Consider the following 15,072-nt stretch of genomic DNA (forward strand, 5'->3'; position numbering starts at 1 on the left):
ACCGCATGAATTGTTACTAGTTTAAGATTGATTGGTCCTTCCTACACATAATTAGACTAGACAAACTAAATCAAACAACTGTTTGGAAGCTAAGTCGAAAACATATGGACGCACAAAAAGCAAACTCGCCATAAAAGAGGATCTTTAGAACCGTCACCCCAAGAATGTATTGTTTATGAAGGTCTTTGTGAGCAGGTGAGATGAATAGAAAGCCCTCCAACAACCTCTCGGGTTTGGTAGAAAGGTGTTACGCCAGCCCAGTGTTTCTTTTTTTAACTAGTGTGTGTGAAGGTGTGAGGAGAGAAGAAACGCGGCTGGTGGTAATCACTAAGCGGCTCCGCAGCTGCCTGTCTCTGGTGGTTATAAGGTGTCTTTCTCTCCCTCTCTCTCTCCCAGTCAGTATCAATCTGTCTCTGGTGCGTGAGCGCGCGCTGCAATTGTGATCTGCGCGCGGATGATGATGATGAGAGCGTGACCTCACCGCTTTCTGCACAGCTGCTGGAGAGAGGGGGAGACTCAGAGAGGGAGAAAGCGCGACACAGAAACACGTTGGGGGAGACGCGGAGAGCTACAGACCAGCGGAGAACATTCACACATCAACACAGGCGCAACTGTTCGGTGAACGGGGCTCCGTCACGGGGCGACCGTTGGCTGCTTCCCGCCGGTCCGCCTCCCAGAATGTTCTGTGCTCCCGGTTCATTTCTACGGTACACGAACCAGTCGCCGCGGCGTTCCCACGGACACTGAAGCCCAGATGCTCACCCTCTCCGCCGACATGGACGAGTCTTCGTCGCTTCTGGATCTGCTGGAGTGCTCGGTGTGCCTGGAGCGCCTGGACACCACGGCCAAGGTACTGCCGTGCCAGCACACCTTCTGCCGCCGCTGCCTGGAGAACATTGTCAGCTCCCGGAACGAGCTCCGCTGCCCGGAGTGCCGCATCCTGGTGGACTGCGGGGTAGACGACCTGCCCGCTAACATCCTCCTGGTTCGCCTCCTGGACGGTATCAAGCAGCGGCCCCAGCGAGGGAGCGGAGGAGGAGTAGGCGCAGGCGGCAGGCAGTCCCTGGCCGGGGGCTCGCTGCAGGGATACGCAGCCGGGATATCAGCTTCTCCCCCGGGCAGTGCGATCAGAGAGCTGCCCGTAGCCACCAGGAGCTCCCCTGTTAAGGTTGGTTACTTTCCCAACATCCACTGTGTGTGCCAGTAACCTATCTCTCTCAGTAGAGTAGCCTACTAAAGCACCCAAACTATGTCAAATGTTTCCACGTTTATGAATCCTTGTTTATTCACACTTTCTAAAATACAACTTCAATATTTACGAATGGTCACGAGCCTCTATTCAATCGGTATTCACAAGACAACATAATACCAACTTCAGGATTGACCCTCCCTCTGTCCCTTTGTAGCAGCAGATTTTGGTGGAAGAAGATTTTGAGGACAATTGAACTGACGAATTCCCCACTGTTTATCTCTGGTGTTTGCTGTTAAATGGGGAACAGTGTGTTCGGCTTGCCGCCTGCACAGATATGAAGTCGCTCAATGGTCATATAGATGCAAATTTGACTATGCTCTGAAATTTCATGCTGTGATACTGACTGCAGCAAAGATTGTTTGACAATCAAACAAGATGAGGAGTTATGGAACACTGACAGAAAAGTGAGAATAAAAAAGCAGTGCTTTGACATGTCCATAATATTTAGTTCAATGGAGCAGTAGGAGTGAGTTTCTGTTGTTTTGTCATATTGTTGCTGATGACAGATGTATCTATTGACTGATGTGTACTGCTGTCTATTGATTGTTTTGCTGAATTATCACCAGTTATGCCTGTGATATTCTCTCATGTGGTGCTACTTTGGTATCATAATGAGGCTGTCTTTCCTGTGATGCCACTGAGGGATAATTAAAGTGTGTGTGAGGGAGAGAGCCAGTGAGAGACATACAGACAGAGTGCAAGGGGCACCTGTCTGTGTTACTGTTGTTACCATAGTCCTGGTAAAGCCCAGTTGCCCACAGGCTGCAGCAGTGTGAGGTTTCATAACCCAAGCTCAATGGGAGAGGATCGGAGAGCCTTGTTTACTTGCAGTGCAGTGTGCATCCAATGCATTGTCTCACAGCTGTAATGTGAGATGGGCTGAAGAATGTGGCTGTAATGTGGCAATGAGTCAGAAAATGTGATAGCATCAGCACTGTGATGCAAAAAATGTTAACATTTTGCCTCCAACTGGAATCTAAAATCTTACCAACAAACCTCAGGCACTTGTGTAAATGCCTAGTTATATTGCATTTTCACTGTTTACCTTGAATCATTAGTATCATGAGCTGCAAAATCTGGGGCTGCAATAACCAATTGTATTTTTTTTCATAAATGGATAGATACCTATCAGATGCTTTTTTTTCAGAACATGAATTCATTTTTCAATCCATGTAATGTCAAGCAAAGTGTTTCCTAATGCCCACCTTGGAGACAGGTGCTTAGGAAAATAAAACCATGGAAAAAAGAGAGTGTTGAATTCCTGCACACAGTCAGCACAAACTTGATTAGAAATGCAAAGCCTGATGGTTCCCTGAGCATAAGCATAGTCTATTAAATGTAAAAAAAAAAATGTAGTTTCTGTCTGACCAGCAGCCAAGAAATCCCCAAATATTCAATATACAATATGAAGTGAAGAAATGAAAGCAGTTCGTTTCTTCTGAGAAGGTGTCAGTGAGATCACAAAGCAACACCGGATTTATATGAAATTTAAAAAAAAAATCCTTCAAGGAAGAAATGCTTGACATGACCTCACCGCATTGAGTTTTTGTTACATGTTTCTTACAAACAAGATTTCCAGACTCATGCCGTAACTTGTTAAGCTGGATATACTGTATTTGTCAAAGGCGAGCTTGTGTGTTGTGTGTTTTCTGATTAGTCCAATGGGATTTGCATGAGGGTGGTCGTGGGCAGGTATGTTCACGTTTGCCCTGAGCAGTTTTTGGTTTTCCTTTTGAGTTTAGTGATATCCTCAATAAGAGGGCTGCAATGAATAATCAGGCTAAAGGAAGGCGTTGACATCAGCCTCCACCCCCGCACCCCACCCCCAACGAGTACAACAAGACTTATCAGGCAAGAAGCCATTGATTGAAGCAGTGGACCACTTTGGTGTGATGGAGTGCAGCGGCAGTGAGCAGTCAGTCATTCATGGCGATGAACAGGAATCTAAACCCTCAATGACATTTCCACTAACACTTAACACTCCACTTCAATTCACTCAATAAGCTTTACCGGTCCCCACAGGGCAATTTTATGCATGGCACATGAAAGCACACACACGCAAAAGAGACATGCTACAATACAGAGTTTTAACAACTGTTTAGACAAATGCTTATCATAACTTTGTGGAACCCACAGTGACATCTTAGTTTACATTTTCCACTGGAAAACCTGAAACCAGAATAAGACTTATTGACTTATTGCATAATTAACTAATCAGTTCAGCACTGTTATATGGTGCAAAATGAGAGGAATTTCAAAAGTTGTATGAAAAATGTGTCCAAAAGAGTTGTAACCTTACACAGAGGGATGCATGCACTCACAGAGTTGTGTCTCAATGACTTCAGAGGACATTACATGGACTTACATTCATTTCCTGGAGATTTACTCTAACCTTTACCATAACACTACTTGCCTCACCCCACACCCCAATAATAAAACATTACGATATGGATGTTTTTTGTCCCCATAAGGAAGACAAGTCCCAATAATGTGGCTGTGTAAACAGACCTAGGTCCCCACAACTTGAGTAACACCTGGACTACACACACACCTATAACCCATTACCCTCTGCAATTCCCTGCAGCCACTTTGCCCAAGTCTCCTCCATGCTCCCTACGGACTAAGGGCTGGTGAGAAAGTGTGAATTAATCTTGTTTAACAGTGGGGTGTGTGTGTGTGTGTGTGTGTGTGTGTGTGTGTGTGTGTGTGTGTGTGTGTGTGCGCACATGTACGTACATTTGGATGTGCATCCCTGTGCACATAAAAAGCAAGGGTCTGTCTGTTAAATCTGTCATTGAGTGACACACTCATGCAGTACCACTACCCACAAGGTAAAAGAGTCACTGCACATCAGGTGTTAAGGGTTGTGGATGAGAATGAATGTGTTGCTATGGAAATGGAAGAAGAGGCAGACCTGCTGAGTCAGCAGTAAGACTTGGTTTTCCCCCTGCTGTTTGTGCTCTTTGAGCTTCTGTTGCTGACCTCGTACTTTGACCAGCAAGAGTTTATCAAGGCTGATCTTTTTCTTTTTTAACCATCTCCTTGTGAAATTAACTTTTCAGAAATAGGCAATTTGCCAAGAGGTAGTAAAGTAGATTACCTGTTCAGAATTCCATAGGAATGTTTCATCGTCCTTATTCACTTGCTATTCTGCTAACTGCTGATTCAGTTAGTGGGTCAAGAATTGAAGTGCTAAGTTCTCTTGTCTTGGTCTTGATTTTTGCTCTATTAGCCCAAAGAAGAAAAATGTTGCAGCTATGGGGACTGTTATTGTTACTGCTGACAAGGATGTCACTTGTATGCCATGATTGACTTTTTTTTTTTTTTTTCTGCGGAATATTGATTCAGTCAACTGATTTTAGTCCAGGTTTTCATTACTAAGATAATAAATGTGGCATATTATGCAGCCTCGGTGGAGGCCTTTACCCACTAAGTGCTTCTAGTTTGTGTAATTGTTTGTGTGCTCACAAGAAAAAAACACTTCAAAGTGAAACTTATTCCTGTTGTAGATGTCTTTGTGCCATGTGTCATTCCTGCACATTTCCTGCTGAGTCATGGCCTTGGACAAGTGGTAAACATACAGAGTAATATAATTGTAGAAAGTATTTATTATTTGGGTCTCATTTTCGCACAGTGTGGTGTGCCTTAAAGCCTATTTTAGAATTAAGTTTTGAGGTAGGTGCCTCAAACTTCAACTAACTGAAGAATTTTCTAAACCTCCTCTGCACAATATGTATAAATATAAACCAGTTTGATACTGAGCCTTCTGCAGTGATTTTCACTGATTTGATCAGAAAGTTCTCAATAGTCAGAAAGGTACAGACCACCCTGCTGGGACATTAGTGTTCTGACGATCAAAACATCACACTATTTAAAGCTTCTCATAGACAGCCAATGTAGCACTGACCAGTTTACAAATATGTATTCAAGAAAACTGCAGAATATCAGGTCCTTTATTCTTTATACACACAGTTTTATCATCAAGTCTTTGTGTGTGTGTGTGTGTATGTGTGTGTGTGTGTGTGTGTGTGTGTGTGTGTGTGTGTGTGTGTGTGTGTGTGTGTGTGTGAATTAAATTGTGCTCCCGTTTATAAATAATCACATCAAGAAGAATTGTGAGCTCAACTGTGAGAAACATATTGGTGATAATGTCGAAATGTGCCTGCTTGTCCAGTTTCCATCAAAGTGTTGTGTCACAATGATCCCAACCCTTGATCTTCTTCCTTACCTGTGTTTACCTGGTGTGGCTTGCTGTGGTGACGCCTGAGGTTTCCATGGCAACATACTGCAGCAATGACACCACCTGCTTTCATCTCCGGAGTGAGACGTTACTTTGCCCTGTCATTCCCAAGTGTGTGTGTGTGTGTGTGTGTAAGGATTAGGTGGGGGCTCTGAAAAGGAAACAGCCTGTTACCAATCCCTGTAATGATCCTTTGAACCTGTGTCTTTTGTATTATAGTGCACTAGGGACACACACACACAATCACAAGGGCTAACCTTAACGTAAACTTAATTCTACCCTTCCAGTCCTTTGAAGAAGGAAAGATCCTCACTCTCAAAATCTAAACCTTAAATTGGTCCTCACAAACACAGACATACAAAAGCAGAGACACACTCACACAGTCACCACATTTCCTGCTCTACAGCTCCATTCATAGTTAATCTCTATATCTCCTGCACCTTTATAATTTTCTGTTTCCTCTCACACAAACACTCTCTCAAACACACACTTACACAGACACACACACAGACACACACTCATATCCAGACGTGCATGCACATTCATTCACATTCATTAGTGTTATAAACTGCTGATCTCTGGCAGTAAACAACAAACTCTCCTTCATTGCCTTCACATTACACCCTCACTTCATAAATACTGAACACATACTGTACATGCACACACACTACGCAGACACACAAAGACTTCATCTTCTCAAGACTGAGAGTATCTCTCTGGACCCATTTCTCTCTCTCTCTCTCTCTCTCTCTGTGTCTGTGTGTGTGTGTGTGTGTGTGTGTGTGAAAGATCTCTCTGCCTTCTCAACTCTTTTCAATGCAGATTGTTAAATGAAAACACATCTTTTTCCTGTCTCTCTTTATTCATTCTTTATCATCTTCCTCTCGCCTTTTCTCTGATGTTCATGTGAAGAGAACTTAATTAATTTCAGTGTTTCCACATAATGAAGCTTCCCTCCACACACACACGCACGATGCCATTTAAGGAGTAGTTAAAACTAGATGTGTGTTTGTGTGTGCATGCATGGGTTTACCCAAATGTGTTCATGCAACCATAGAGTATGCATTCATCTATTTTCATGCTTGTATGTTTGTTTACCAGCTTTATTTTTCTCTAGTCCATACAAGGCACAATTGGATTTTGAATGGTTTGCAATGAAGCTGCCCACAGCCAGTATTCAAAATCTTGTTGTTTAAACCATTTTCATGCCAAGATGTACCATGTTAATGTTTCCTCTAGAATTTTATTCCGGTCATTCTGAAACTGCATTTATTTTTTTTACTTTCCTTGAAATATGTGATACTAAAAATACTGCAAAATCAAGAATAATCAAATCAAAATTTCAATAGCTTGACTGGCAACTGGTATATTTTACAGCTGCATGGGTCAAGTATGATTTTTGATAAAAGGTTATTTTGTGGTGAAACTGTAAATGACATAATATGCATCTGTGCAGTGCTAGTTGAGGAAACATCAAATTACTTGATCTTGATTCAAAATACAGCTTTGGCTGTCATGTTGATAATATACTGTGATGATCCAGTCATGCCAAAATGAATGAACATCCCATCCACTCATGTCAAAATTGTGCCATCATCTAACCAGCTAGTATTTCCCTAGTATGTACTTTCTTTACATAACAGTGTTGCCCTAATTACTTCTGTCCTTGCTGCTCTGAATCTTGGGGATGTCATCTCACATCAGTCTCATCCTGGGCCCTGCTGTCATCCTGCTCATACACATAGGGAGATGGACGGAGGTGGGTTACATGATGGACTGAAGGATGGAGGGAGAGTGGTTTATTGCATTGGAGATTGTGTGTGTGTGTGTGTGTGTGCGTGTGTGTTTGTGTGTGTGTATGTGTGTGTGTAGTTTAGTTTGGGGGTGAATGTGTAATGGGTGTTAAGGCCTAAACAAGCTTTGGAGCTTGACTGCTATTCCCACGGGAGTATGGGTGGAATCTCATCAATCCCATCCCCCAGTTGCACAAATACATGCGCACACAACACCCACACACACACACACACACACACACACACACACACAAACGCACATACAGACACACACACACACAAACACATATGCACGTATGCACACATTAGGTTAAGGGTTAACCCCCTCACTCCTGGTCCTATTGTTACTATGGAGATGAGGGTGAGATGTCACTTGCCACTGGTCAAGCCAATACATTTGAGACAGAAGAATGGCGCCTTATTCTAAGGTTGAAATTTAAACAGGTCACCATGACATGCAATCATGTAGATATTCTACCACATCACATTTTATTTAAAGTTGAACATAGATTAAAATTAATTTTTGCTCAGAAATGAGTATCTTGGTGTTTGTTTTGACGTGTGCTTATTTCATCAAAATTGTAATTCCCCAAAAATAATAGTAAATAATATAAATAAATAATTTTAATTATTTTTGGCATCATATCCCCTTTGCCCATGTGTCAGCATTGTGGTTGTCTGCCAAAACCGGCCAAAATTGACATTTTGTCTAGGTTTAAGACTTTTTAGATCTTGGTGTTTAACAATATATTTTAACAGGATGAAGGATTTTAGTCATTGGATGTCTGGAGAACAACTTATAAGATCAACAAGCAGAGCAAACGTTAGCATCAGCTCAGCTCCCAGCCGCTCCAATATGTTGTGTCCACTGGACAACATCAGAGAAAGTGCTTTAATCAGTGTTTTTACTGGTTCACAGGGTACGTTGGTCTTGGAGAGGAGAGGACCTCTGTGGATAATTATGCTCTCGATAAAAACTTCCTGAACGAATGACACTGAAGGGATCATAAGCTGACTGCAATGACAAAGACAACAATTCCCATGATCCCATGCTACTTCAATGATGTCACCAAACTCCATCTTTTGTTATTGTTTTGTGTGAGAGACCCCCTAGCAGCAGTAATGTACACATTGTGCGTTTGAGTGAGAGAATATGACGCATTAAAATCTCTACTCCTTGTTATGAGCGGCAGGAGAAAGAATTGGAATTAGCTTCACAAATGTTACCTTCATCTTTCTAAGTAAGCAGCTTCTCAGACAACAGAGGAAAACAATGATCCATGTAAAGCAACAACTTCATAATTAGTGCACCATCTAGAATCCTGACCGACGTGAGTGGGTGTGCTACTTCCTGGTGAGAAAGTCACAGCTTCTGTACTGGCTTCACATTACATGGTTTCTGGCTAATGAAAGCGACATTCAAACCAAACCAAAGAGTTACCTCCCGCTGCCATCTGGGACTCTCAATGTGTAAAATTACCCCAAGCAGCTTAAAGCAGTCCTCTGCAATATAGGAAAAGTGTTACGAGTCATAGTTTGTGGCTGCTGGTAGTTTTACTTTGGTGTTAATACTCTGCTGACTCCTCCAGGAGCATGCAACATAATGTGTGTGTCTGTTGCAATAAGGTTTGAGGTTCCACTGGTGATGTGCTTGAAGAAGTGGAACGGTTCTCTTGGGGGAAGAGATTCGTGGAAACACACTGTGGTTTCTCCAGGTGTCAGACACTGCCGAGTGTGTATGTGTGTGCGTACGCCTGTGTGTGAATACGTTTCACTTCCTTCCTGTCTTGCTGCAAAAATGCCTCTTCTATCCTCCTCCACCTCCACCTCCCCCTCCTCATCTTTCCCTGTTATAGAGAGATGCTGAAATGCACCCACCACCCACTTTAGACTTGGCAGGAAACAGAGTCTTGGCTGGAGTAGAGAAGAGAGATCAGTGCATGCACACACACACACACACACACACACACACACACACACACACACACACACACACACACACACACACACACACACACACACACTTACATACTAACAGACACAAACACATACACACACATCTGAAGAGAATTTGGAAACATGGCAGTGAATACAGGTCGTCCTCTTCATCGACCTGCTGTTCATTCTCACAGCTCTCAACTTCAATTCATCACCAGCAGTGTTTGGAGATCTTTGTGAACTCATTCCTCTCCCCGCTGTTTTTTTATTTTGCCCATAGGACTGATTGAACTTTGAGGTAGTTCAGTCCCTCCCCGTATGAAATGTGTTAAGTTGGCTTTTCAGTAGATTGAATGTCTTGGACTTTAACTGCACCTTTAACTAAGTTTAGAAAAGGGGACAAAAGATGACAAAAACAAAATATCAAGATAAAGTGAGCTAATACTTTTTAACGTCTGAATTTATGTATTGAAGTGTTGAAATATGCTTAACAGAAATTTTTCAACAACCAAAAATCCAAGAAGGCATATATAACAGCTACTCTAGGATTAGTGTTGTGATACCATGAGACCAAAATACTTTTAGGGATAAAAAGGTCAGCATAAATTCATTACAGGCCTGAATAACATAATAGGAATATTATTTTGGTACTACCATATGGCACGGAGTATTACACTAAGCAAATTGTGACTACAGCGATATTAAGCCTTTTTGAATGAGGATAAATGTGATATTCTTCTCAGATGTGTGCTGTGTGAATATGAATTTTTGGGGGTCAGATAAGAGCATTTCAGGTTATTTCGGGACACACTCTGATCCACAGTGTTCATGGCTGCAGTACAACTGTGATCAGCTTTCCACTCTGACGTCTGTGTCCAAACATCCACTCCTGGCTCTGTGTGTGTGTGTGTGTGTGTGTGTGTGTGTCTGTGCGTATGTGTGTTTGTGTATGCATAAATACTATGTGTGCATATTTGAATTGGCGTATGCATGCATATGTGGTGTTTGATGGTGGTTTGTGTGTGTACTCAGAAATGGATTTGCTATGTGTATATATGTATAGTATGGGCATAAATCATGTGCATGTGTGTGTTGTTTGGCTGCTTTATGTTTTCAGACAGAATTTCTCAAGCTTTTATAATACTGGATGTAGAAAGAGGTTTGTGTGAGTCCATGTGTGTGTGTGAGGGGTTTGTAGCTGGTCATGGTAGTGGGTTTAAGGGAAGGAGTGTGCAGGGAAAGTTGGAAGGAAAATGTGAAAGCCTAGTGGCAGTTATGTAGTGATTTTTTTTGGCCTTGTGTCCGGTGTGTGTTTGTATATGTGTGTGTGTGTGTGTGTGTGTGTGTGTGTGTGTGTGTGTGTGTGTGTGTGTGTGTGTGTGAGTGAGTGATCTGGTTTTCTCCCTCCAGGACAGGGATTATGTAAGCAGACAGAATCGAGGTAGAATACCATCCTCCCTCTGGCTGTGTTCTGTTTAGACTGGGAACAATGGGAGCACTGGTACAATCAAACTCGCCTGCTCTTAAATGTAAAATGCTTTACATTCTCCACAGACACTAAGCTGACTGCCACTCTCTCTGGTACTGGATATTGCACTGCCAGTAAAAGTTTTGACCTGTTCATTCTTGCTATTAAGTGTCACTTTAAGAAGAGGGAGGTGGAGAGGAAGAGGAATGAGAGAGGATGAGACATATCAACAGATACATGTTACCATGGCAACATGCACAGACAAGTCTGGAGCTTAAATTTCCATCGCTGTTATATAAATCTGTCTGACTTGATGAAAAGAGGTAGAGGTTGCTGTTGGGCGAAATGTTTGTGTTTGTCGTAGTGAAGGAATCTTGTATTCCAGATGAGGAGACTTGATGAAATTATATTGGAATACCTGGAAAATGTGCAAATGGTTAACTGGTATAAAATGCACTTGAAATGCTAGTAGGGGCTGCCAGTGTCCTTGGCGATGGTCTTGTTTGTTTACAGCAGTCGCAGTCAAATATCACACATAATGTAGTGTTAATGCTGCATTATACAGAATTACAGTAGTGAGAGATAACCGGTAGAAAATTTGAACTGCAAGAAATATAATACACAAAGAAGCCAAAAGGCAGAGAGGCCAAACATTTAACAATCAGCTGCTTCAGTTAGACTGTGGGAATTTTTCCCATTAATGAAAAAATTCACACTTGCTATGTTAGCAACTACTTTGCTCTGTTATTTGAAGACAGTCTGGTGAAATTATAGCAATTACTGTGCCATTCATATTCAGAGACAGCTTTGCATTTACTTTGTCAGGGAACCTGTGATCAATCAATCAATCAATACAACTTTATTAATCCACCAGTAAGACACCGAATGTACATTTGTACAAAGAGGCAATTACCAGTACAAGCAAAGGAGCCATTGATAACAATAATAGAAGTCATAATAAAGATAAAAATAAATGAATATGGAAGTAGTCCACATGGCAGATAAGCTGTGAGTGTCTGAATGTAACAGGATGCAAGAGGATAACTGAGCTTTTCAATGGGAAACTCAGAAAAGCAGTTCAGGTTTAGAAGAGGGTTTGATTACTTGGCTGTTAATGTAAGATGCTTATCACATACAGCTACTAATAACACTTTATAGTCAACATTATGTGTACTGTAGGCATTACATGTGCCAGTACAATACATAACAGCTATTGCCGATGATGGGAAAATGGAAGCAGTTACATTAACATTGTTGGCTGCTGGTGCCTCAGTTTTCATCAAACTGAACCTCCGTCTCTCTTTGTTGCATTTCATTGGACGACTCAGATATGACAAAATTAGTATTGTATGCTGAGTTTGGTGGATTTGTATCATAATGATATGATCATAGTGTGTCATCATTTTAGAAAATGATGTTGAATAGAATACACAATTGGAATCATTAATTGGACATCAGCTTAATTATTTTTTAAATGTAATTTTGCATTGTGCATTTGTTATATTGTGATATACAATAAATATATATCATGTCAGGCAAATCCTTTCATTTATAGTGTAAACCAGATAATAAACAGAACATGTGCAGGCATTTTGAACATTAGAACTGTGCAACCACATTACTAATATAAAATTCCTTTAAGATTCAATTTGTGACAATTTCTATGGGTGGAAATTGTAGCAACTTGACTCCAGACATTTTATTTTAGCAAATGGCAAATTTATAGTCTCACAGTTTGTAAGAGTGGGATTTAGTCATTTAACCTGAGAAAATGACTCTGGCAGCAGTGTTCTCACTGCATTACCTAATTAATGTCAGTGAAGTAACTCATTTCAAGTTTGCAAAAAGAGTATTGGTGGAGATTAAACCAACACCAGTTTGTCAGCTCATTCAGGAGCTTAGCTTCATCATATTTTTTTTAAGGGTCTAATTTGTACGGTCAAAATGTTTGAGTGTTTAGCACAGAGGAGGTCTGATAGAAATGACTGAGCCACAGAAAATAGCTGTCCTCTGCTGTGTGAGCGACTCTGTTGTTTGGCTTTATCTGTTCATGGGAATGCGTGCATGTGTGCGTGCATGTGTGTGTGTATGTGTGCGTGTGTGATGAAAGTTTAGGTCCATCATCCCTACTCCACACCCCATTTCCAGAGGACAGATATTGAGATGTCATAGTTATTACTCTGTTGTAAATCCGAGCTGGAATCAATCTTACACACTTTTTGCCCCTCCATCATCTATCTTTCTACTCTTTTTTTCCTTTTTTCCTCTTTTGCCTGGCAACAAGAGTGACATGCTTTATCAATACCCTCAATATGCTGTACATTATACATATAATGTAATAATTTTATTTAACTGGTACGAATGTTGACAGTCTTCAAACTGAAAGTTATCATTCTCTTTGAATCTTCAGTGTCTTGCTCTGCTGTTGTGCATCACTGTCATCTCTTTTAATGTCTCTCCTTCTTCTGCATCCTCTCTTTCAATATGCTCGTCTCTGTCTTTGAGTGATGTTTGTCCACTCAGAGAGGGACTTCCCGTGAACGATGGCAGCCACTTGTCCACTCAGCTCTCCATTCATTCTCTTCATCTGTCCTCAGATAGCTGGCCGAGGTCCAAACTCATCTCATGCTTCCTTTGCCTAGTCCTGCCAGCTCTATTAAAACACCATAGGTCATCATGCTGTTCGTTGGCACAAGCTGCGTATCGTTGCCATCAGGAAAGCTCATAGTATGTCCAATATCAGTCTTTTAGAGAAACTGGGAAAAGCAGTCTTGTGGCTTGTCCATCATGTATTTTTAAGGTTTGAAAGGTCAACCTTAGTCCTTTTTTAAACAGAGAGTGTAAATAGAGTAAATAATGAGTTGCATTTTTGTGCCCTTGTCATGGACAAGTATCTACGGTACTTGTTTTTAACTGTCATTATTATGTCAGAACTGGCATTGGATACTTCTATCTCCTCTTCATCACCATCATGATGACCTTGATCATAATTCATGAGTCAGGTTGTTTTCTTTTTTGTTGTTCCTATAACGCTTTTACTTCTGCTGTTGGACGCATCTGTTTTGTTTCACCCTCCTCTTGCCTTGCACATTTAATCATGTGGGTTAATGCAGCATTGTGGTTTGTTAATGCAACTTCTGGAGGAGTAAGGAAGCTATTGGAAGCAACAAATCTTATTGTTAATGCACATGTGGCTGAATTGTGGTCATGAAAAGCCAGTGTGCATATAACATCAAAGGTGATCTTAACAGAGATTATTCTCCATTATTATTATAATGGCAGTTCCTGGTATCTTCTTCTCATATGATACTCTATCCAAGCAGGGGCTATCTGACTGATAAGAAGAATCAATTAGTATCAAATCCCCATATAGAGACAGATAACAGCCAGACAGGATCAGAAAGAGTATATCTGTGTGTGTGTGTGTGTGTGTGTGTGTGTGTGTGTGTGTGTGTGTGTGTGTGTGTGTGTGTGTGTGTGTGTGTGTGTGTGTGTGTTTTTCTACACATCTCATTCAAATCGTTCGAATAAATCCATGATGGGATCTTCTTTGGTGGGATCATGTTTTTTTTTTTGTTTTTTTTTGTTTTTTCAACTTTTATATGACTTCCTTGTAGTAAGTATTTCTTATTCTTGGTATTTTCACCACCACAGGGAATGATAGCAATAGTTACTCCTCCAGTGTCCAGCCTAATATCATTGTAGGAAGGCATTTTAAGATAATGACAGATGGTGCCTTATTTGTCATGCTATTTGTAGGTAATATGCAAGAGTTTTGAAAGACTAACTAAGTTGAATTATTCAAAAGGTTTATTTGCTTACTAGTTGAAAATGGCTTTAAGGGATTAAACAGAGTAAGGCTACAGCCACACTAATTGGGTTTCATTTTAAAACGCAGGACTTTTGCTACGTTTAGGCCTGGCATCCACAATACTCCAGACTTTTTCCAAGCCCCTAAAATGGAGATGTTTGGAAACGCTGGCCCCGTTTTAGTTTGAAAACGCTGGGATTGTGTTGTAGTCTGGATGGCAAAAACAGAGACTTTTGGAAGGAATAACATATTTCTCGATATTCTCGCCTTGCTTCCTGATTGGGTCTTATCAGTCACGACTACCAGTGGCGAACGCAACATGGATAAATAATTATAAGCGTTTCTGACCTTGTTGTCTTTGCTCGCAACTGTTGTGCAGTTAAATTCTGCATTTTAATGCTACAACCGCCTTTGCTGTTCCTCATTCGTAGTATTTTTTGCAACTGAGCAACGGCAGAGTAGACTATCTGCTTCATGTTTACATCGACATGCTTAAAATCACAGATGCACAAATTATTTTTGTCACAGCTTTCTTTCAGAAAGAGCCAAACTTACAAGCCAATATAATCT

At 41.1% G+C, this 15,072-nt stretch overlaps 1 protein-coding gene across 1 annotated transcript in view; it reads left to right on the forward strand.

Moving 5' to 3' along the window:
- Nucleotides 1-754: 754 nt before the first annotated feature.
- sh3rf3 (SH3 domain containing ring finger 3) overlaps nucleotides 755-15,072 on the forward strand; it is an 88,845-nt gene continuing 74,527 nt past the window's right edge. Inside the window, exon 1 of the mRNA XM_022741160.1 lies at nucleotides 755-1,168. Coding sequence (XP_022596881.1) covers nucleotides 755-1,168 — 414 coding nt within the window. The remainder of the gene's footprint in view (nucleotides 1,169-15,072) is intronic.

This window comes from Seriola dumerili, unplaced genomic scaffold, assembly GCF_002260705.1.
Source record: "Seriola dumerili isolate Sdu_G_001 unplaced genomic scaffold, Sdu_1.0 BDQW01000052.1, whole genome shotgun sequence".
NCBI lineage: Eukaryota > Metazoa > Chordata > Actinopteri > Carangiformes > Carangidae > Seriola > Seriola dumerili.